Source organism: Elephantulus edwardii, unplaced genomic scaffold (genome assembly GCF_000299155.1).
Source record: "Elephantulus edwardii isolate Elephantulus edwardi_28Jun2011 unplaced genomic scaffold, EleEdw1.0 scaffold00052, whole genome shotgun sequence".
NCBI classification, from domain to species: Eukaryota; Metazoa; Chordata; class Mammalia; order Macroscelidea; family Macroscelididae; genus Elephantulus; species Elephantulus edwardii.
In genome coordinates this window covers 13863805-13886634 of record NW_006399802.1, presented here as the reverse complement: position 1 = coordinate 13886634, position 22830 = coordinate 13863805, and the positions used below count along the sequence as shown (strand labels likewise).

Sequence of the window (22830 nt, the reverse complement as noted above, 5' to 3'; positions counted from 1 at the left end):
ACAAAAAGAGGCAAAAGACATGGAAAGACTTTTCAAAGAGGAAGACATTCCAATGGCCAACAGACATCAAAATCACTAGCAATAAAAGAGATGCAAATCAAAACCACAGTAAGATACCATCTTATTCCAGCAGCAGTGGTAGGGACTCTCATACACTTCTGGTGGGATTGTAAAATGGTATAACTACTCTGGAAGGCAGTTTGGCGTTTCCTCAAAAAAGCTGAATATGACCCAGCTATTCCACTGCTAGGAATATACCCCAAGAAAATAAGAATTGAGACACAAACCGAGATTTGTATACCAATGTTCACAGCAGCAATAATCACCATCAAAAGAACATGGAAACAGTCCAAATATCCAGCCAGAAACGAATGGATTAAGAAATTATAGTACATTCACACAATGGAATACTATGCAGCATGCAGGAGCAATGATTTTTCTTTAAATTACTACATTAACTTGGGAGGAGCTGTAGTGCATTATGCTTAGTGAACTCAGTCTCGTAAGGACAGACTACATGAGACCATTATTGTAGAAACAGGAAGATGACTAATAAAATGTGTATGAGGATTCAAGGAGCGGAGGGTGAGAGCAGATGGGTGAGGACAGGCAGAGGGAAAATCATAAGAATAATACAATTTCGTGGGTGGAGGGAAGGAGAAGGTGTGAAAAAGAAATGGGAAAGATCCAGCGGGGATCTGGGAAGATAGGGTAATGGTGGGCACAGTTCAATGACGATTTATTTTATAAAACATGAATGGGAATTACCGTATGAAAAAAAAGTATATGAAGGACAGTGTGAAACACAATGTATAGGTATATGAAATTTGTAAGCAAACCAATTTCAAATAAAAATTAAAAAAGAACAAATTATTCCATATAAAGATCACTGCTCTTTAGATAATTTCAACTCATACAGGTCTGATTATAACCGCCCTATGTTGTTGTTGTTTAATGCCGTCGAGTCGTAGACGTCTCATAGCGACCCTATAGGGTTTCTAATATAAATCTTTACAGACGGCTACATCATTTTTCCATGGAGCAATTGGAGGATTCAAAGTGTCAACCTTTCAGTTAGCATCTGAGTGCTTCACTGCTGTACCATGAGGGCTACTCAGTGCCTCCATTAAAAAACATAACCCTGCTGACCCCTGGCAGACTTGTAACTCACAGAACAACAAAAAAGTTTTCATTGTCTTATATCATTAAATTTATGCTAATTTATTATAACAGCAATAGAAAACTAATACATAGTTAATAAACATCATAGATATATCAGGTATAAATACAGCAGAGGAAACAAACTATCAGGTTGACAGTGAAGACACCCTGAAGAAGAGAGATAAAATTGAATTTTGAACAAAGTAGGCAAGACATTTCAAGCAATCTCTACTAAACAAGTTAGTAGCTCTTCTTAACATGTTATGCTATACCTAAAGTGTGAAGGAAGAAAAAAAGGAGTTAGGGGACAGAAAGTCTCACACACCACAAAAAAGAGAGATAGAACACTTGAAGCAAGGTACCAGTAAGTTACTTCCCACAGGTTGTCTTCTACACCCCTCTCACCTGAAGATTACTCTTCAAACACTAGTTAACAGATGACACTCTGACTTAACTAGTTTCTCATCAAGTTGGTCTCTAACACAGCATGTACCAATGGAACAAAACATTATCTGCCCTACCCTGCACCAACCCCATGATCAGCTGGGATCCACGGAGCTTTCACTGGCTAACTTTCTTAAGTAAGTGACCAGGTTTTTCTTATGATGTCCTGCAATGAAAAGTCTGCCAGCATTCAGTATCACAGCAACACACAATTACCCCGGGCAGACAGAGAGCAGCTGAACTTGAGGTTCACTGGCTAGTAGTTAAACCGAGGTCTACCATGAACATAAAAAACCTACTATAAAACTGCCAATAAGCTTACACTAAGCAAAACTCAAAACTACCTTCTTTCTTGCACTTGTACTAAGTATGCTCACTCCTCCTCAAAGACAGAGACCCTTTAGTTATCCTCTTATCTTTTCCTCTTCCCTCTCCACACAATTATTCCAATCAGAAGTAAATGATGACCTCATCTGTCATTCTTAAAATAAAAAAAGAAAAAGAAAGCTAACAACTAAAATACATCTTCCTTGACCTATCCTAATTCCTATTTCATGGATGGTCCATTTGTTGGTTCTCTTCCAATCACAGAAAGAGCTGTTCACATATATTGTCTACTTATCCAACTTGAATTCAGAAAATCCCAGTAAGTGACTTTGGATCTCTAAGCATTTTCCCCACAAACATGTGCCTTCTTTTTGCTTAGTGGCATCTCTATCAACTCAACAGCAGGTTTTGGATCTATCCATCCAAGTAGAAACTTAATGGACCAAGCAAGTAATCTGGGTGATTCCGATTTCCTTTTCTCTCTTTCCAGAACTTACCTGTTAGCATATTTGATAGCTCTTACTTAGCACTAATATTGCAAATCCATGTAGTTCCCTGTTCCCAATACCATCACACAAAACCAGCCCAGAACTAGCTGTAATCTGTACTACATCTTGCTTCCAGTCCCACAATCAACAAGTTACAAAGTCAAATGGTAAGAAACTTCCCTGCGATCACAAAGATATGCAGTTCGAATCCACCAGCTGCTCTATGGAAGGAGGGTTGGCATTTCCTTATGTATGATTTACTCCCTCTGAAAATTGACTGGAGGGAAAGCTATGAGTGACACAACAAGAACACTTCATTCTGAACTGCAAATCCTCCAAAGTCTCTACCACCACCCATGAACCACACTGGTGGTCTTTTACTGGTTACTTTAAAAAAAATCATACATTTTTCAGCCACAAAGTTTATGTGCCAGACATCTTTGGAAGTCTAGCGCTCCTTCATATAGTCTCTCAGTTTAAATACTCTCAATCAATTTAATAATATCACAGAGACATTCCCTGTTATTGCTAGGTGCCATCAAGTCAAGTAAGACGCAGTGGCCTTATGAACAAAAGATCTGAACCCTTTTCTATCCTGTGCCATCCTGACACTTCCTGATACATGAGAGCCCACTGGAGCAGCCACTGTGACAATCCACCTGATTAAGGGTCTTCCTCTCCTTTGCCAACCCTCTACCTTTCTTAGCATCAAGTCCCTCTCTAAAGAGTAGCCCCTCCTAGCAACACGCCCAAAATATGTGAGGTGAAGCCTCATCCAAAAAAGCTGCACCCGCTTCAAGATATATCCGTTTGTTCTTTAGGCCTTCTATGCAAAATCCACGAAGGGTCATAATCTTCTGGAGCTACTGTTTCCAATCTCCAAGATTCTATCTATTTGCTTCTTTTTGTCTTGTGTCTAGTATGAGTACTTAAAGGCATTTTTTTCCCAGTCAATGAGACAATAATCAGCAGGGACAAAGGGAACTCTACCAAAAATATTATTAAGGAAAATCCTGATAGCTTAAGAGGTGAAGGGGAGATGGAAAGACATTATTCAAATAAGCATTTTGCTTCAAGCTGAACATAAGCCATCAGATGCAAATAGGCATGCAGAAGACTGGATGTTGGAATGAAAACTGGAGACAAAGATGATTGGCCAGGAAAATCTAGCAAAATGTTATACTCAAATCTTTTTAAGATTTCATTCAAAATTCACACTTGGCAAATAGAAAACTATTGTTTTAAAGGAAGAGAAGTATGATTAAGTCTAATATTGTTCAAAACGATGCATTCTATAAAATGTTAATTCACAAAGCCTTTGTTAGCATATTAATCAATTGTCACTGAACAGATTCTGACTCAGGTCAATCTCATCTGTAACCACTGCTCTATAAGGTTTTCTTGGTAGCAATCAGATCATGAGGCTCCTCTTCTACAGTACTTTCTGGGTGTGTCTGAACTGCTAACCTTTAGGTTAATAGTCAAGTGCAAACCACTTGCACCACGCATTTTTATAATCACAGAAAAGAACCTCTTATGTAATTCTTATAAAGATTAATTTACAAGGCAGAGTATGAGTATATACTTACCAAGAGCACTTGTTGCATCTTCAAAAAGGTTTGACCGAGAAGAATCTCCTGATGTACTGTAAAAGGTTTTTAGAAAAAGCACACTTCAAAAAGTATGGAAAATGTATGAAGACTCTGATTTTTTAAAAAATTATTTTAAACATATAACAAAATATCTGCCACTTCAAAATTTTTTACAAGCATCATGTACAATCATCACTACTATTTATTCCCATTTTTTCTATTCTCTTAAAAGAATCTTAATTTTAATAAAACTAAAAGCCTACAATTTTCAAATAATTTATCTTTAATTCCAAAAGCTTTACATGTATTTATGATTTAAGAATTTTCAATCTTAATGCTCATTCTAGTTTAAGGTCCATCAGTTTAACAGCCATATAAAGAAATTTTTAGAAAATAACTGAATTTAGATGAGAAATAATCTATAAATCAAGTCACAGCAGAAAAGCTACCAAAGTAGTTAGTACATGTTAAAATAGCACATGTAAAAATCAAAGAAGGCTAGAAAGGACTAAGAAGTCTTTATGTAGCAGAAATTTCAAATCAGTCTTACTACTTAGGTTTTCAACAAGAACACTGAAAGAGGAAGACATTAAAATCAACTTAGTATAAGCAAAAGTACAGAGGTGTAATAAAGCCAAGTCTAACCTAAAGCTGTTATGTATAAAAGGACACAATTTCTGTTAGAGAATTACAGAACATGAGGCTGACAAAAAAGGTAGATAGAAAAGATAATTAAAGAGCATACCTAAGAAAAACAACTTAATAAAAGTGCTAAAGGTAGTTGCTAGCAGCTTACGTTAACATATATATCTGCCATGATTTTAGAAAGCACTAAAGCAGACCAAGAAAAAAGGAATAAAACTCAACCGCAGTGAAAGGGACATAGTTGTTTAGTTAACTCAATCCTGAGTACTATTTCACCAAATAATCTTACTAATATAAGTTAGCCTAAACGTTTTATTCATTAGGGAGCTCTGATGGCCTACTGGTAAGGAGCTGCACTGCTATCCCAAAGACACACAGTTTGAATTCACCAGCTCTATGGGAGAAAAATGGGCAATCTCCTACTGAGTGACTAGTTCACTGCCTCTGTAAATTCACTGGAGGGTCAGCTGTGAGTCGGTTTTGACTCAACAACAATAAATGATAACATATTTTAGTATCTGGTAGAACAGGCCTCCTTATTACTTTTAAAGAACAATTTAATGTTTAAAAAATATGTTTTAACCACTGCAAATAAATATTACAATCTGCTTTTTTCACTAACAGAAGCCTTGAAACCACATTCATTTAATATGTATGAATGTTCCATGTATCTTAAATTGCCCGTAACACAGGATAACAAGGTACCTAAAACCTGGTTATTGTTAGGTGCCATCAAATCAACTAACACTCCGAGTGACACTATAAACAACAAATTAGACCCTGTTGCCTTTTGTGCCATCTGGGATATGCTCAAGTCTACTGTTACAGTCACCTTGACAATCCTTATTGAGGGCCTAACGAAATTTTTGATAAATACTAAAATGTAGATCTTTTGGAGCTCATGTGCAGACAATTCTTAAGTCGAACTTTAAGAATTCATTTCAATCTCTCCAGTGATGTTGCCTACTACCACTGTGTTCTAATCTGAATATATCACAGATCAGTCATTTCCTTACTGGTGAGTAGTTATGCTGATTTCAATTTGTTCTTAATTACAAAAAATACAGCTCTTATGCGCAAACACCACTTCTGATAAATTTTTATTCTTACAGAATGAACTGAACAAAAGGGAACAAATTCCTGATTATGAAATGTCAGAGGAGCAGCTCTCGACATACTTTCAACATCTGTCAGATATCAACATGTTGTTGTTGTTATGTGCCATCGAGTTGCTTGCGACTCATGGCGACCCTATGTACAACAGCCCTAAACTCTGCTCTGTCCTGTGCCAATCGCACTGTCTCTGACACTCCCAACCTGATTACCCCAGTCACTGAATCAATAAACCTCATAGAGGGCCTTCCCCTCCTGCACTGTCCCTCCACCCTCCCAAGCATGATGTCCTTCTCCAAGGACAGGTCTCTCCTTAACAACATGTCCAAAGTCAGTCAAAGCCTCAGAATCCTTACCTCCAAGGAGCAGCCTGGTTTAACCCTTTCCAGGATGAATCTGTTTGTTTTCCTAGCAGTCCATGGTACTCTCAATACTCTTCTCCAGCACCACAGCTCAAAGGCATCAATTCTCCTTGGTCATTGTCCAACTCTCTAATGCATAACAAGTGACTGCAAAGACCATGGCCTGTATCAGATGCACCTTAAGTCTCCAGAGAGACACCAATGCTCTTTAGTACTTTGGAGAGGTCCCTAACAGCAGACTTTCCCATGGCAATGCGCCTTTTAATTTTCTGGCTGCTGGTGCCAAGAGTGTTGACTGTGGAGCCAAGCAAACTATAGCTGTGAATAATCTCAATCTCGTCACCATCCATCCTGATGCTGCTAATTGGTCCAGTGGTGAGACTTTGACTTCTTGACATTGAGCCTCAATCCGTATTGGAGGCTGCAGTCCTTGACCCTCTGCAGCAAGCGCTTCAGGTCCTCCTCAGTTTTAGCAAGCAGGGTTGTGTCGTCTGCATAACGCAAATTGTTGACAGATCTTCCACCCACATTTCTCCTCACAGAGCCCAGTCTCCGGATAATCTGTTCTGCATACAGGTTGAAAAGGTCTGGAGATAGGACACATCCCTGGCGCACCGCCCTTCCCAATTTTAAACCAAGCAGTGTTCCCTTGCTCTGTTCTGACGAATGCCTCCTGGTCCAGGTACAGGTTTCGCATTAGCATGATCAAGTGTTCTGGGATTCCCATTCTTCTCAGAGTCAGCCACAGTTTGTTATGATCCACACAGTCAAATGCCTTTGCACAGTCAATGAAACACAGATATACATTCCTCTGGTATTCCCTGCTTTCAGCTAAGATCCATCTAATATGAGCTACAATATCCCTAGTACCACAACCCCTTCTGAATCCAGCAAATACTTTAAGAGACATAAATGCAGGTTTTAAACATGGATTTCACCTGATGGTATGCATAGGAATCAAATCGATTACATCTGCGGAAAGAACTGCTGGAGCAGCTCAATATCAGCTGTGAAAACCAGGCCAGAAGCTGATTGTGGAACAGATCACCAACTAACTAGTCATATGCAAGTTCAAGCTGAAGTTGGGGAAAATTAAACCAAATCCACAGAAACCAAAATATGCCTTTCAGTCTATCCCACCTGAATTTCAGAACCATCTCAGGAACAGGTTTGAGGCCCTGAACACTAAAGGGCGAAGACCAGAAGAGTTGGAGGATATCAAGGGTATCATCCAGAAGAGTGCAAATGGTCATTGCAAAGACAGAAGAGGAAGAGAAGACCAAAATGGATGTCAAAAGAGACTCTGAAAATTGCACTGGAGTGCAGAGAAGCCAAAGCACAAGAAGAATTCAAGATACTAAAGAGTTGAATAGAAGATTTCAAAAGGCAGCATGGGATGACAAAGCAAAATATTACAATGAAATGTGCAAGGAGTTGGAGTCAGAAAATCAAAAGGGCCGAACTCGCTCAGGATTTCTTAAGCTCAAGGAACTGAAGAACAGATTCAAACCTCAAGTTGCTATAATCAAGGAGGCTTTCGGCAGAATATTAAATGATCCAGGAAGTATTAAAAGAAGATGGAAATATACTGAGTTATTGTCACAAAAGGAATTGGCAGACACAGAAGAACTGCATGAAACAACATATGAGCAAGAGTCTATGCTTATTAAAGAAGTAGTTCTGGGGACTTTGAAGGAAATAGCAAAAAATAAGGCCCCAGGATTAGATGGAATACAAATTGACATATGTCAGCTAACAGATGCTGCCCTGAACGTGCTCACCAAGTTGTGCCAAGAATTCTGGAGAACAACCACTTGGCCAACTGACTGGAAGAGATCTATATTTGTTCCCATCCCAAAGAAAGGTGGCCCAAGATTCTACTGAAGATTATACAAAAACGACTGGAAAAGCAGATACCAACATATCTCCTGATAATTATATCTTACTAAGTAAAGCTTGTACTTTTTACAGGATACTAATGTTTTAAAGCACAGATGTAGTAAAACCAATTTAAACAACTAGTTTTCTGAGCTTTTATAGTCCTTCTCTTCCCATGTTACTTGAATACACAATTTTTGGGAAAATAAAAGTAATTAGTGTAAAACTACAGCCAGCTAAATAAGGGACTCTAGTCCCTGTTCTGGAACAAGGACTCATTTCTGCAACTTCTCAGTTAAGTCTGAAAAGGTAATCATGACTCTTTATAAGAGCTGAGTAAAAAGAGTTTCTTTCAGGAAGAAACAAAGAGGAAATAAAGTGACCAAGAAAGATCAGTAATCTTTTTTCTTATTTAAATTTACTATTAATTTCAGTAAAAATTTACAGAGGCTTTGGATTTCCATTAATTCATTGTTGCACTGATCAGTAATCTTTTAAAATAAATCTGTCAATCAACAAAATTTCTGATTTGAAACATAAAAATATTTACAAAATTAAGATAAACTGTATTGCTTCAGAACAGTTTTACGATTACAATGCTCAATGTTTTGGACAACCAACAAGTTTTTAAAGTTATCTTCCTGAACAAAGAATTTATTAACAGTCCTTTGATGTAATTAATAGCTCAATTTGATTCTGAGTTGTCGTCTATTAAATTCAGAGAGTTGAATGTGTTCTGACTGTACATGAGGGAGATGGTTCTGTTACGTAAAGGTGAACTGCCTAAAACAAAGTATACATGAAGATACTTAGAAAATCCATTCCTTGGGAAGTGGTTCTGAGTGAACAGTAAATCAGGCGACTCAGAGACCACTAAAACCAGACACCTAAAGGTCAAAGAACTAAAACAAAGAATTGTAACTACTGCTCCATCAATAAACGCCAGTCGGGAAAGAATGATCCTGCAGGCTTTCTAAGAGGCTTTTGCTTTTCATTCTGAGCTCTTTTTAACTAAAAGAACCCTGACCAGAGACAAAATTTTATTCACCAATGGTAAAATAACAATTCTTTCTTGTATCGTGCATATTAATTCTAACCTTCCCACTTCCTACAAAAAATTATTTCTTACTCCCCAAATATGCCAGCACTTTATATTCTAGGCACGTACTACTCAACAGAAAGAAAATATGGAAGATAAGTGTAACCTGATTCTCATTCAGTGTGAGAAAAATATTAAATTGGCAGTTTTCACTGGCCACAAAATTTTAAGTTAATAAAAATTTTATGAAAAGTGAAAGCAAGCATTCTTTCTCATTGCTGCTGAGTTGGTTCCAACTCATAATTGACCCTCCAGCAGGTTTCCAAGGCTGTGATCTAGCAGTAAAAGGGTCCACGGCCAACCCAAAGGTTGAATCTACGAACTGTTCTATGGGACAAAAAACAGGAAGTCTCCTCCTGTGAGATGTACAGTCTCTGAAATCCCACTTGAGAGTCACCTATGAGTCAGTTCCTACTCATAGGCACCTAACTGTTACATAAGAGTCTGCTCATTTTTGTCCTGTGGGGTAGCTAGTGGATTCAAACCACCAAAGAGCAGCCTTTGGATGAGCAGCACAACATTTTATGGACTATACCACCAGAGTTTCCAAATAAAGTAAATGTAAAAGCAATTCTATCCATTCTTCTCCAACCATACTGGCATATGGCACCAGTGCCTCCAAGTGATTATGTGGTTCCCAGTCTCCCTTGTTTTAAACGTCCTACATAAGTTCACGTCTCTGCAAAGTTTAAGACAAAGCTATAGATACCTCTAACAGTGAGAAATTAAAACAACTGTGTCCAGAACCAAAGGTATTTTGTGAAATATTAAAATAGCTAATATTCATTATCTTCTGCTTACCACATTTTACATCTTTGACAATTATTACTTCACTTAATCCTTATAACAACTCTAAGAGATCTTTTTATTATTTACATTTTACACAGGAGAGGGGGGAAACTTGGCTGACTACAGGGCTAACAAATGTCAGAACCAAATGTGTCAATTAGAGACATATAATGATAAGGGAAGAGGTTCATGCTATACATGATAATGATCAGAAAGAATACAGATTAAATATTCATTACACCTGGGGTAAAATATCAAGTTATTTTAGAATTCTTATTCTTTTTGATCATTTACATTTCTTAACTCTTCTACATAAAGTTAAGAAAAAGGACTCTGAAACTACCTTCTAAAAATCAAATAAGTAGCATGTTGTTGTAGTAGTAGTTATGTGCCGTCGAGTCAGAACCGACTCATAGCTGACCCTCCAGCGGGTTTTCAGAGGCTGTAAATCACACGAGAGGAGACTGTTCATCTTTCTCCCGCGGAGCAGCTGGTGGATTCAAACCATGTGCCTTTGGGTTGACAGCGCAACTCTCCTTACCACTAGGCCACCACAGCTCCCTATAAGTAGCATAGAAATCTGAATTATAGAAATTTGTACCTATAGTTATAAACATAATTTTAAAAAGCTTAACATAGTAGGTAGTCAGTTTGATCAAGATATATATAAATGAAATACCAAGGTACTGCGAAGCAGAACTGAATATCAGGTCTTTCTTACCTGTCACTTGATGATGGACTAGTGGCCACTGGTGTTTCTGTCGGCTTCTCTGCAGGTTTCTCTTGCTTAGCTGCACCCGTAGGTGCAGAGTCAGAAGATGATGTTGTTGATGCCGGAATGACAGATGGAGTAGGTGTGGGAGTGGGAGCCAAAGCAGGGGTAGGGGCTGGGGATTGGGCCACAGCTGCTGTAGAGGAACTAACTGTAGTAGTGGTGGCAGAATTTGACTGCTGAGTTGTAGCTGGTGCTGGTGTTGTCACTGCTTTGGGCTAAGCACATTAAAAACCAAATAATGAATTATGATATAGTACTAAATTATTCTATATCCGATTAGACTATACTGCTGCAAGGGGCTATAAATAAAATACTAACACAAAGTTAAAAGTAATTTCATGAAGTAATAAAATCAATGTAATTTCAGCAATATGGTTCACTTCATGGAATGCTTTCAAAGCTGTTAAGAATATGCATCACAGAACAATTTGTATGAATCAGTGACTGAAAAAAACTAACTTGATGAATCAACTCCCACCTATAGCATAATAAAATGTTTAGCAAAAATTACTATGATACGAAAATAAATAAAGAAGGCCTGCTAATTTAAGGGATGACATATTGGGCTGTTAATCAAAAAAGCCAATTCAAGAGAGACAGATGAGGCAGTCTGCTCCCATTCAGATTTACCGCCCTGGTAATCTGAAGGAGGGTCACCATGAGTCAGAATCAACTACAGTGGATTTTGGTTTATAAAGAAATGAGATTAAAAATGAAACATAGCCAAAATACGTGGAAAAGGATTTCCTCTCTTGGCTTTACTGCTCATCAATCTTTAGTGAGTAGATGTTTACACACACACACACACACACACGATTCGTAACTGATTAAAAAATTGTCTGACAGATATAGTAAACATTTTGTGTTTTGAGTACTGATGTGTGCGTAATGCACTGATTGTTTTATTTAACTCTCATTTCTATGGCTTACATAAGTTATTTGACTTTTGGGGAGGGGACTCCACCAAAAAACAACCTGACAAATACTCTTAACTTTTGGCCTTTGATGGACTGGTTTAAGTTATTCAATGTTACAAGTAGTATTACTATTCTCATGTTATAATAATTCAGTTCTAAAGATGAGTATCATGAGCACCACCACTTCTTTGTCTTAACTCTCCATCACATGTGTGTGGTGGCTGTTAGCTATCATAGTCAGTGTGCATGATTATGTATCTTTAAATAAGTAAGTATAAAGTATGACTCATTCTGTTTTAGAGGAAAATTTTCACTAGTATGCACTGTCCTAAATATTCTTGATTCAATAAATAACCAAGTTCCTCATATTAAACAATTCTTAACAATAATCATTCTGCCTTTTTCCTAGCTACTTTTTTGCCCTTCTTTTTTTTGGGGGGGGGCAGGGCGAAGGTACGGAGTCTTAACCAACCTACAGCTGACCCTCCAGGGGTTTTTCAGAGGCAATTAATCATAAAGGAGGAGAATGTCCATCTGTCTGCCAGGGAGCAGTTGGTGGCTTTGATCTATGTGCCTTTCAATGGCAATGCAGCTCCTTACCAGAGCTCTATTAGCCAAAAGACATGTAATAGAAATTCTAAGATTTTATGTCTTTTTCGCACTGAGGAGCCTATTAGATCTAGCACATTTAATTTGCCATGATCCTTTAAGGAAGCTTTCCTGAAAACCAGGAGCCCCAGTTGAAATCATAGTTCATCTTCCAGCGGGTTTTCAGAGGGGGTGAATTGCATGGGAACAGACTGCCCATCCCACTCTCAAGGGCAGCTGGTGGATTTGAACCACATGCCTTTGGGATTGCAACACAGTTTCTTACCCCTAGGCCACCAGAATTTAAGTACTGGGCTATTAATTATAGTGCTTTGGTTATCTAATGGTAAAACGTTGCACTGCAATCCCAAGGGCACACAGTCTGAATCCACCAGCTGCTCTGTGTGAGAAGGATGGGCAATCTCCTCTGATGTTATTAACTGCCTCCGAAAACATGCTGGTGGGTTAACTGTGAGTTGGTTCAGAGTCAATGGCACATAACAACAATTGAAAAGTTAAGTTCAATCCCCCCAGGTATTCTGAAGGAGAAAAGTCGAGGCAGTCCACTTTTGATAAAGATTTGGAGAATGTAAAAACTGTGCTCATTTTGAGGTGTCAATATTGTACTTGCGATTTTAAAAATATACATACATGCATACATACATGAAGTACACAATAAGGAATGAAACTTACTTTTGTGACCATAACCACCACAAAATTTTTCTCATCTATTTTATATTCTTTGAGAGCAGTGTCATCATTGAGGATTTTGCCTAGTAAATTAGGAGAAAGGTGTTATTTAGTGCACAATAATTTTATATTTAAATGTTAAAACAACTCAGCTGTAGTCTAATCAATTTTTTCTACAAAGAGAAATCAGAACGAAGTGTCATTTATGTTATGTTAAACAAAAGCAAAAGGAAATATTGTTAATTAAGAAGACAAAAGCAGTAGTTTGGTAGGAATGGAGGAGGAGGAAAAGATATAAGGACTGATAAAAAGATGTCAAAACATACATACTGCATATAGTTATGGGAGGCTTTTAATAAAATTGAGACAACAGGCAAGGAATCAGGAATGCTAATTTTATGTCTCCTTTTAACAATCTGCCTCCTTAAACTTTTGATTCTCGACCTATTAAAATGCTAGGATTCAATTATGGTTCCAGTCTTTCTTCTAAGTTGGTTCAGTCTTCTATATTCCTTAAGAAAATACGACAATGTCTCTATTCAAAAAAGGTAATTCAAGGCTCAAATCAGTGACAACTCCAGTTAAGATACGTCTAGTATGTTTCCTGAAGAATAAAGTAGTTTTCATACACACAATTTACATATGATCAAGTCTGTTTCTAACATATCATTTCTGCTAACTGATAAAGTTAAATGTAATTACATTTTCCCATCAATGACTTTTCTTAGTTTCCAACAAGAACATCTTTTTCTTATTTAGAAAAGCTTTTTAATAATGTGACTATTATTTTTTTTTATTATTTAGATAGGAAAACTGGTAGCACAGTGGTTTAAACATTCAACTTAACAAAAAAGAAAAGATTTCTGCTTCTGTAAATGTTTATAGCCTCAGAAGCACAATGAAGCAGTTCTTGTTCTAGAGGGTCACTGAAGTGAACACTACCCCTATGGGTCTCCATCATTTACCCAAAATGCCTTTTGATATAGAAGATACTCCCTATTCTTCAGCCAATTTTAAAACATACTCAGATTAAATTTTAAAGAAAAAACCAAAAAACCCAAATCCAGTCATGTGATGGCTGTAAAACCAAACAAAAGCAAGATTGCAGAAAAGAAAAAAATCTACAAGATAAATACAATGAAAAAGAGAGCTGATAATTAATCATATCAAATGAATGCTCTTTCACGTACTCTTACAATCTGTATACACTAGAAATCTGAAGAGTAATCACTTTTAAAAAGCTGGAAACTCTACGGGAGCTCTGGTGGCTTAGCAGTAAGGAGTTCCACTGACAGTTCGAAATCTGTCTCCACAGGTGAAGATGGGCAATCTTCTGTGCAATTTACTCTCATTGAAAACCTTCTACAGGGTCAGTTATAAACTGTTTCTGACTCACTGGTACACAGTATGTCATGTCAAGCAGGAAAATATCATATTAAGTTCAATATTAAATTCATACCTGCATAAATTAACTTTTGGCCTGCTACTGGGAAGGCATCTTTCCCTTTTTCAGATTCAATCTTCTCCTTCAGTGCTTTCACCTGTAAGAATAAATGTCATTGGAAACAAAACAGGGGAAATCTAGAATGTGAAAAAGAAAATCTTTATTAATGGTTTCCCAAACTAAAATTTAATATCTCCTGCTCTGCAGGAGAAATATGGCTAATAGCCTCTTGTTCAATTTATTGCCTCAGAAAACTTGCTGGAGAGTTAGTTTAAGTCAGTTAGCTCCAAAGGACTAGACAGACAGACAAACTTTAACCTCAAGGACCCTGAGACCAGAAGAAAGAGATGATGCCCAACAGAATGTGCTGGAGAGAGTGGGCAAAAAGTTAAGAGCAAAACATGAAAATGGCCAAGCTTACTTAACATGTTGCCATAAATGACAGTAATACATAGTAAAAAACAAACAAACAAAATGTGTTTCTAAGCACAATCGTCAATTTAAAAGTGTGCAGCAACGTGTTAATAGTGTCAAACAGACTGATGGAACCTAGATACTGTGACTCCTCAAACCTGGAATAAAATTAACCAGTGTGGCTCAACTTTCAAACAGACAGATCTCCAGAATGTTCTCCCTGACGGTGAAGTGGATAAGGAGTTATGATGCCAACCCAAAAGCAAGATGTTCAAACCCACCAGCTGCACCACCAGAACCCACCAGCTACATGATTTACAGCCCCTGAAAAACCCACTAGATTGTCAGCCAAGTCTGTTCTGACAAGATGGTAATGAATTAGTTATGAAGTGAAAACAATACCAAGGAGACACTGACTCCCTAGCATAGTCAACCACATAAGAGCCAAAGGACATTTCTGCCCAGGGATAGAGCTCAGAAGCCAGTAAGGGATAGAAGTATTAACGTAATTGAGATTCAAAGAAGTGCGATAATACTGTGGTACTGTATTTGACTGTTTATGAATGAAAAGAAATTAATGCCCTTTGTAAAGTTTCACTCAAACTACAATTAAAACCACCCCACCACCAATGTAGCACGGATTCTCTCTGCTTCAGTCTCTATAAAAGATGAACTGAAGCATATGATCTTTAAGGATTCTTTAATTTCTAGTGTTATAAGAGGCTCATTACAAATTATTTAGAAACTGAAAAACTAAACAGATTTTTTATCAGAAAGTAGGTTGACATAAGAAGATAATAAGGCAAGGAGACTTGATTTTCATGTGGTTGGTTCAGAACCAGTTTCATTACAAAAGAGCTGTGGAGTTTGTCTCTCAATATGGCTTTCCTAGTGTAGATGACTGACTATATGGATGCACGAGACTGTTCTTCTGGCAGTCTATGGAATATTTAGTATTATTCTCCAACACCACAATGCAAAGGCATTGATTCTGTTAGAAACAATTATTGAAGTTAACAAGTATGACAACATTAAAACACAGATTAAGAACACCGAATGATAATATAACTTGAAGCCACGTCAATATTTTCAAAGTGGCTGGGAGAGTCTGACCTATCAAGACCAAGCTGGAATGTGTCCAAGAAATGTCAATTAGTGATCTTAACTTGCAATTCTCTTCAATTATCGCAATCATTGTCACAAGCCGGAGCTTGCCATCCAAAACATTAATCTTTTCATTCTTAATAATCTATTACTGAAGAAGTCCATAATATATTCCTTTTTGAGCTCTATCAGCCTTGCCACATAAGATGAGGCAGCCACCTCTTACAGATTTACAACTTGGGAGACCTGACAGTCACTATGAGTCAAAACAGACTTGACAGCATCAAGTTTGGTTGATTTTCAATCCACTATTATCTCTCTTAGGGAGCTCTGGTGGCCTAGTGCTGCATCCCAAAGGAATACAGTTCAAATCCACCAGTGGCCTTGTAGGACAAGGGAGGACATCTTCCATGCAATTAAACTGCCTCTGAAACCCTGCTAGAGGGTTAGCGGAGTTGGTGCCTACTTGACAGTACACAATCACTACCTCTTTGTAATTATTCCCCACATCTGGGTCTTGAACCAGGAGATCTAGTGGAACAGTGATTACGAACTCAGTTTAGCCACTGCTCAACTGTCAACCAAGAAGCTGTCTGTCAGGTCAAGCTCATTCTCTACTTTGAAGGAAAAAAAGATGTGCCAATTTGGTTCCAGAGGTATACAACCTTGGATACCCTATGAGACAATTCTATTCTCTCCCAGAGAATCTCTAAGTCTGAATTCACTTACCAGTAATGCATTTTGATGAGTGAAGTCTCTTGAATCTCTACTTTGACTTCACTAGCTCTAGTCATCTTGGCCAATATTGCCTTATTTCTATCATTTTCTTATTAGTACAGATGCCGCCCTTGTTAACACAAAAGTATCTAGATTAACACAACTAAAAGTATTTCCATCAGTACTCAGCACAACAGTCTTTCTGATCCCCTGATTAGCCCAGACTATTTCTTCACTCTCCAGGGGAATTCAAAACTTCAACACACCTCCAAATCTCATTCCCAGAACCATTCTTTCTGCAGATGATGATATTCCCAAAGTCATTAAAAATAGACAGTATTATTAGAGAAACTCATCTTTAACTTTATACCACTAACCAAACTTTTGTATCAAATCCCTTTAATCTCTTAACTACTAAAAAGTCATCCCTTTAATTTCTTAAGCTCTGGTGGGAAAATATGGAAATTGTGAGCTGCTAACCAAAAGGTCAGTAAAGTCCATCAAGCCACTTTGTGGGAGAAAGATGGAAAGTCTCCTTCTGTAAAGATTTATAGGCTGGAAAACTGATGGAGGGTGGCTATGAGTCCGAAGCAAATGGATGAAATATCATTAATCATCAGACACTTATTTGTCCTTCCCCAAATTTCCCAATTTCATATTTACACTGGTAACCTAATCTTCTCTTTCACCCTGCCTCTGGTGAGCTTTCTCTCCTATTTCTGAAAATTATCTTGTTTGACTAGCCCTTAGGGCTATGACCAAGAATGCCTGGTGGGACTATAGGGTAAAACATTCTGCTGCTAACCAAAAGGTGGGTGGTTCCAACTTACCAGCTGCTCTTTAGGAGTAAGAATCTTTTCAGGAGCAGCCTACTTCCATAAAGGTTCCCTACGGCCTCGCAAACCCTACTGGCCGTGTTTTGGGCATTGGGTTTTATGTCCAAGGCTGCCTTTTTCTCTACAAAGATTTCTCCCATGGCTTTAAGTTATGAATTCCACTTTCACCTTGATGTAAGCACGCCACTGCTGCCCAATGGCTTTTGTTAATTTCTCTAAATATTCCTTAACCAAAACAAATTGAGCATGCTCAAACAAAGTAAGAAAGAAAAAATGTCTTTCTGGATGCTGTGAAGAAGGCAGGCTTGCCACCTTTGGATAATTTCTCTTGGGAAGATAATGGCTAGAAATGGATGCAATTATGACTCATCTACTGGTCTGGAACCCATGTCAGTGATCTCATTATAATAAGTTATTTCAGCAACACAGATAGAAATTGAGTGTAGGCAGTCCCTGGATTCTGAACCATTTCCATTCCAAAGTCGGTTTTTAAATTGAATTTGTACATTAAGTCAGAATAGTTGCATCAAGTCAGAACAGTTGTATCTAACACAAATCAGTCAAATGTCTTAGTACAAAATATGCAGTATGCCTATGTAAGCATTAAAAAAAAATGAAACTTCCATAGAGTAAAACATCTTTACCATTATTATTGTTAAAGTGTCAAGAGTCGACTACTATGCATTGTGGTTGTTATGTGTTCTCAAGTTGCCTGTAACTCATAGCAACCCTATGTACAACAGCTTTGAACCCTGCCCTGTCTTGAGCCAGTCTCACTGTTTCCAACACACCTACCCTCATTGCTCTAGTTACTCTATTAATCCATCTCGTCTGGGGTCTTCCTCTCCTGCCCTGTCCCTCTGAGCACGCTATGATGTCTTTCTCCAAGGACCAGTCCCTCCTAGCCATGTGCCCAAAGTATGTGAGATGGAGCTTCAAAATCCTAGCCTCCAAGACAAATCTATTTGTTTTCTTGGTGCGCAATGGTTCTAGCACCACAACGCAAAGGCATCAGTTCTCCTGTCATCCTTATCTACTGTCCAGCTCTCTGAAGCACAGCAAGCCTATGAACAATAGGCCTAAACTAAGTCCTCTACTGCACCATTTTTTAATTTTTTATTATTAATTTTAATGAAAATTCACAGAGACTTTGGTTTCCATTCATTCATTGTTACACTTTTCTCCCTGCCCACCCCACTCCGAGTACACGCTTCTCTTTGAAAATCCTGCACCATTCTTAATGTCTTTTATGCTCAAGCCCATTGTTACAGTCACTTTGTCAATCTATCTTGTTGAGGGTCTTCCTCTTAGTCTTTACTCTTCCCAGAATAATGCCCTGTTCCAAGAACTGGCCCCATCTGACAACATGTCCAAAGTATGCCAGACAAAGCTTCACCATTCTTGCCTCTAAAGACCACCCTGGTTGAACTTCTCCCAAGACAAACTTGTTTGTTCACTTGGCAATCCATGGATATTCTGTATTTGTTAACACTGCGATCCAAAGGTATTGATTTGGGAGGGATGGGTAAAGTAAATGGGAAAGATCCGATATGAAAAACAATGCACAGGAACTTTGCACGTAAACCAGTATAAAATTTTTATTTAACAAAATAACCCCACAACTTTGGGAAGCAAATGAAAACTCCATGGCTTGAATCAGGTGCATCTTAGTCAGCACTTCGGCTAGGTCCTGGCCAGTAGTTTCCCACTGCAACACATCCTTGACCCTTTGACTGCTGCTACCATGGGCGTTGAGCTGCAGATCCAGGTAAAATGAAAATTGTCAACAACCTCAATCTTTTTTTTCCATCTCTCCCATTACTGCCTATTGGTTCTGTAGTGAGGATTTTGTTTTCTTGATGTTGAGATGGAATATACAATACTGTAATAGCAACACCGAAGGCTGCGGTCTGTATCTTCTGCAGCAGTGCTTTAAGTCCTCTTCATTTATGCCAAGCAAGGTTTTGTCACTTGGTTAATGTAGCTTGTGGACACGTTCTCCTCCAATCCTGATGCCATTCTTCTTCAAAAAGTCTAATTTTGTGAATGCTATTTTAAGCACACAGAATTAATATTACAATAGCAGCACTACTGTATGTACCTTGAGTTTTTATTATAATGCTTTATGGAGTTGGTTCATAAAACAGATCCTATTAAGAAGACCTTTGATGAGATGTAGGGTTCAGAGCTGCTGTACAAAGGGTTGCTATGAGTCACAAGCAACTCGAGGGCACATCAGCGCTCCCTGTCCATAATTAAGTGCAACTAAATAGCCATGACAACCGTAACCATCACTGCTCTTCAGTATTTTGGAGGGACCCCCGACAGACTTACCCAATGCAATGTCTCCTGAGATTGTGAGTGACAGTTGGTACCAAGGGTGTTGATTCAAGCAAAATAAAGTCAACAGCTTTAATCCATTCCCCATCTATCGTGATGGTGACTGATAGTCCTGGAATGAAGATTTTCGTTTTCCTGATGTTGAGATGCAACCCATATTGAAGGCTGTAGGACCTGATCTTCTTCAACAAGTGTTTCATATTCACCTCACTTTGAGCAAGCAAAGTTGTGTCATATGCACAATGCAGGTTGTTGCTGAGTCTTCCTCAAATCCTGATGCAACACTTCTTTTCATAGAGTCCCACTTCATAAATTATTTGTTCAGCATAAAGACTGAATAGTAATGAAAAAAGGATCCCTGACACACACTTTTCCTGATTTTAAACCATGCAGTGTTCCCCTGCTCCATTCCAAGAACAGATTCTTGATCTAGGTATAGATTTCTCTTGAGCATAATTAAATGTTCTGAGTTTTCTCACTCTCAATGTTACTCATAGTTTGTTATGATCCATACAGTCAATGACACACAAATAAGACATTCTTTTGGTATTCTCTGCTTTTAGCCAAGATCCATCTGTCATCAGCAATGATATCCCTGGTGCCACGGCCTCTTTTAAACCTCACTTAAACTCTTCATAATTCCCTGTCAATGTACTGTTCTGTTTTCAGACAATCTTCAGCAATATTTTGTTTGCATATGATATTAATGACATTGCTTAATAATGTCCATATTCTGTTGGATCATCTTTCTTGGGAATGGGGGCATATATATAGATCTCTTCCAGTCAGGTGGCTAGGTAGCTGTCTTCCAAATTTTCTGGCATAGACTGTGCACATCTAGGGCTGCATCAGTTAGTTGAAACATGCCAATTTGTACTCCATCAATCCCTGGGACCTTATTTTTTACCAAAGTCTTCTCTGAAACACTTGAATCTCATCATTCATTACCACTGGCTCTTATTCCTATATAAGTACTTCCTGAAATTTTTCAGTGTCAATGAATTCTTTTTAGTACATTGATTCTGTGTATTCCTGCCATCTTTTGATGCTTCATGGATCATTCAAGATTTTGACCACTCCATCTCTCAGTGCTACAACTCAAGGCTTTAAGACTGAGTGCGTCTGATTCAGACCATAGTCTTCTTAACCACCTGATATGCATCAGAGAGCTAGACAGTAAGTAAGGATGACAGAAGAGGAATTGATGCCTTTGAGTTGTGGTGCTGAGGAAGACAGAACATGCCATGGGCTGCCAAAAGAGTAAGCAAATATGTTTAGGGGAAAGTGCAGCCAAGGTGCTCCTTGGAAAAGGGCAACAGGCTTGGAAAGATGGAGGTTTTAGTGAACGGGAAGATCCTCAACAAGATGAACTGACACAGTGACTCCTGCAATGGGCTCCAGTTTGGCAGAGATGATAAGGATGACATGGGATAGGGCAGGGTTAAGGTCTATTGTTAATAGGGTCGCTATGTGTCATATTTGATAGCACCTAGCAACCACCACCACCATCAAATCAAGACATAAAATGAAAGTTCAATCCCTGCTTCTTGTTTATCAAAAGCTGAGGAACAAGAAGCAAAAACTGAACTTTCATTTTGTGTCTTCTAACTCCTAAATAACAAGCTTAAGAATTTCTTTACAGACACCTGGCTAATGCTAAAAATAACAAGAATTCTCTTATAAAACTGTTCATTTTAAATTAAAGACTATTCTCAACCTCAAACATTAAAGCTTGTATGTTGTCATGTGCCATCAATTTGAAACGAACTCATAGCTGACAGCCCAGTGGATTTTCAGAGGCAGTAAACGGCACTGGAGCACACTGCCACCTTCCTTCCATGGAGCAATTGGTGGATCTTAACCACGTGACTCAGGGTTGGCAGAGCAATTCCTTTTCACTCAGCCACCAGAGAAGGTGTGTGCACACACCACACACCCCCACACCCACAGGAATAGCCTTATCACATAACTAAAATCAGAAGAAACAACATCCTAAGGTGGTCACGCTACCATATCCCCCACTACTCTAGATAAGGACAGTAATCATTAAAAGTAGTCATTTCTGTTCAAGTCTAGGTTGGAGATGATGTGAGACAATAGCAAGCTTTAGAAATTACATTCCCAGGACAGTAATATAAGATAATACATCTATCTCCTTAATTACACAGCACCCCTAAGATTTCTAAAGCCAATGCTTGTTAGATGATCAGCAATTGCATATTCAAAAGAACCCAGCTTCCTCAACATTATAGTATACTGTAAAAGGAATTATTATTAAAGTTTTAATAGGTAGCCCTGAGACATTATGGCTAGATGAATAATAATAGCTAACTTAAATGGTACACATATATATCATGTATCAAGAGCTACATTCTAAAAAAAAAAAAAAAAAAAAAAGAGCTACATACTGAGAGCCTAATAAGAAGTCATGTAATCCACACTATAACTCTGAGGATGCAGAAGTCAGCCTCCAAGAAAGCGCCACATAATCTTTGCCTTGTGGTATTCAAGGTTTTATGTACACCACCTCCACACTGGAACAATACTACAGAAAGTAGATTTCAGGGAGCTCTGGTGGCCTAGTGGCAAGACGCTGCACTACGCGGTTCAAATCCACCAGATGCTCTGCTGGAGAAGGAGGGGGCAATCTCCTCCTTTACCAGTCAGATCTGATTTGACGTACATGTAAAAATAATACAATTTTTGAAAAAAAGAAGAGAATATTTAAAAAAAAAAAAGAAAGTAGATTTCATCCAAAGAGGAGGGGGAAAAGATTGAAGCAATGGTTCTAATATTACACATCCTGGCATGTAAAAAAAAATAGTTAAAGAAAACTTACATTTTTGGCAATTATTCATTGGCAAATAAACGTAAAGGCATTGTTGCCATGAAGGAGATCACAAAAGCTTTTTTACTTTTTTGTGCTAATGCACAAAACATGTGATGTGCTATGAAGTCAGAACCAACTCAGCTTACTAACCCTACCGCACATCTTTCTCCCATACATCAGCTGGTGGATTCTAATTGCGTACCTTTGAGTTGACAGGGCAATTCCTACCAATAAGCCACCAGAGCTAAAAATATCAAACCGACATTATCATGGTAAC

General features: G+C 38.2%; 1 protein-coding gene across 1 annotated transcript in view; it reads right to left on the bottom strand.

Annotated features, from left to right (window-relative positions):
• RAD23B (RAD23 homolog B (S. cerevisiae)) overlaps positions 1–22830 on the bottom strand; it is a 54666-nt gene that overhangs the window by 11990 nt on the left and 19846 nt on the right. Inside the window, exons 2-5 of the mRNA XM_006886915.1 lie at positions 14328–14409; positions 12872–12951; positions 10620–10888; positions 4010–4065 (exon numbers count right to left, since the gene is read on the bottom strand). Coding sequence (XP_006886977.1) covers positions 4010–4065; positions 10620–10888; positions 12872–12951; positions 14328–14409 — 487 coding nt within the window. The remainder of the gene's footprint in view (positions 1–4009; positions 4066–10619; positions 10889–12871; positions 12952–14327; positions 14410–22830) is intronic.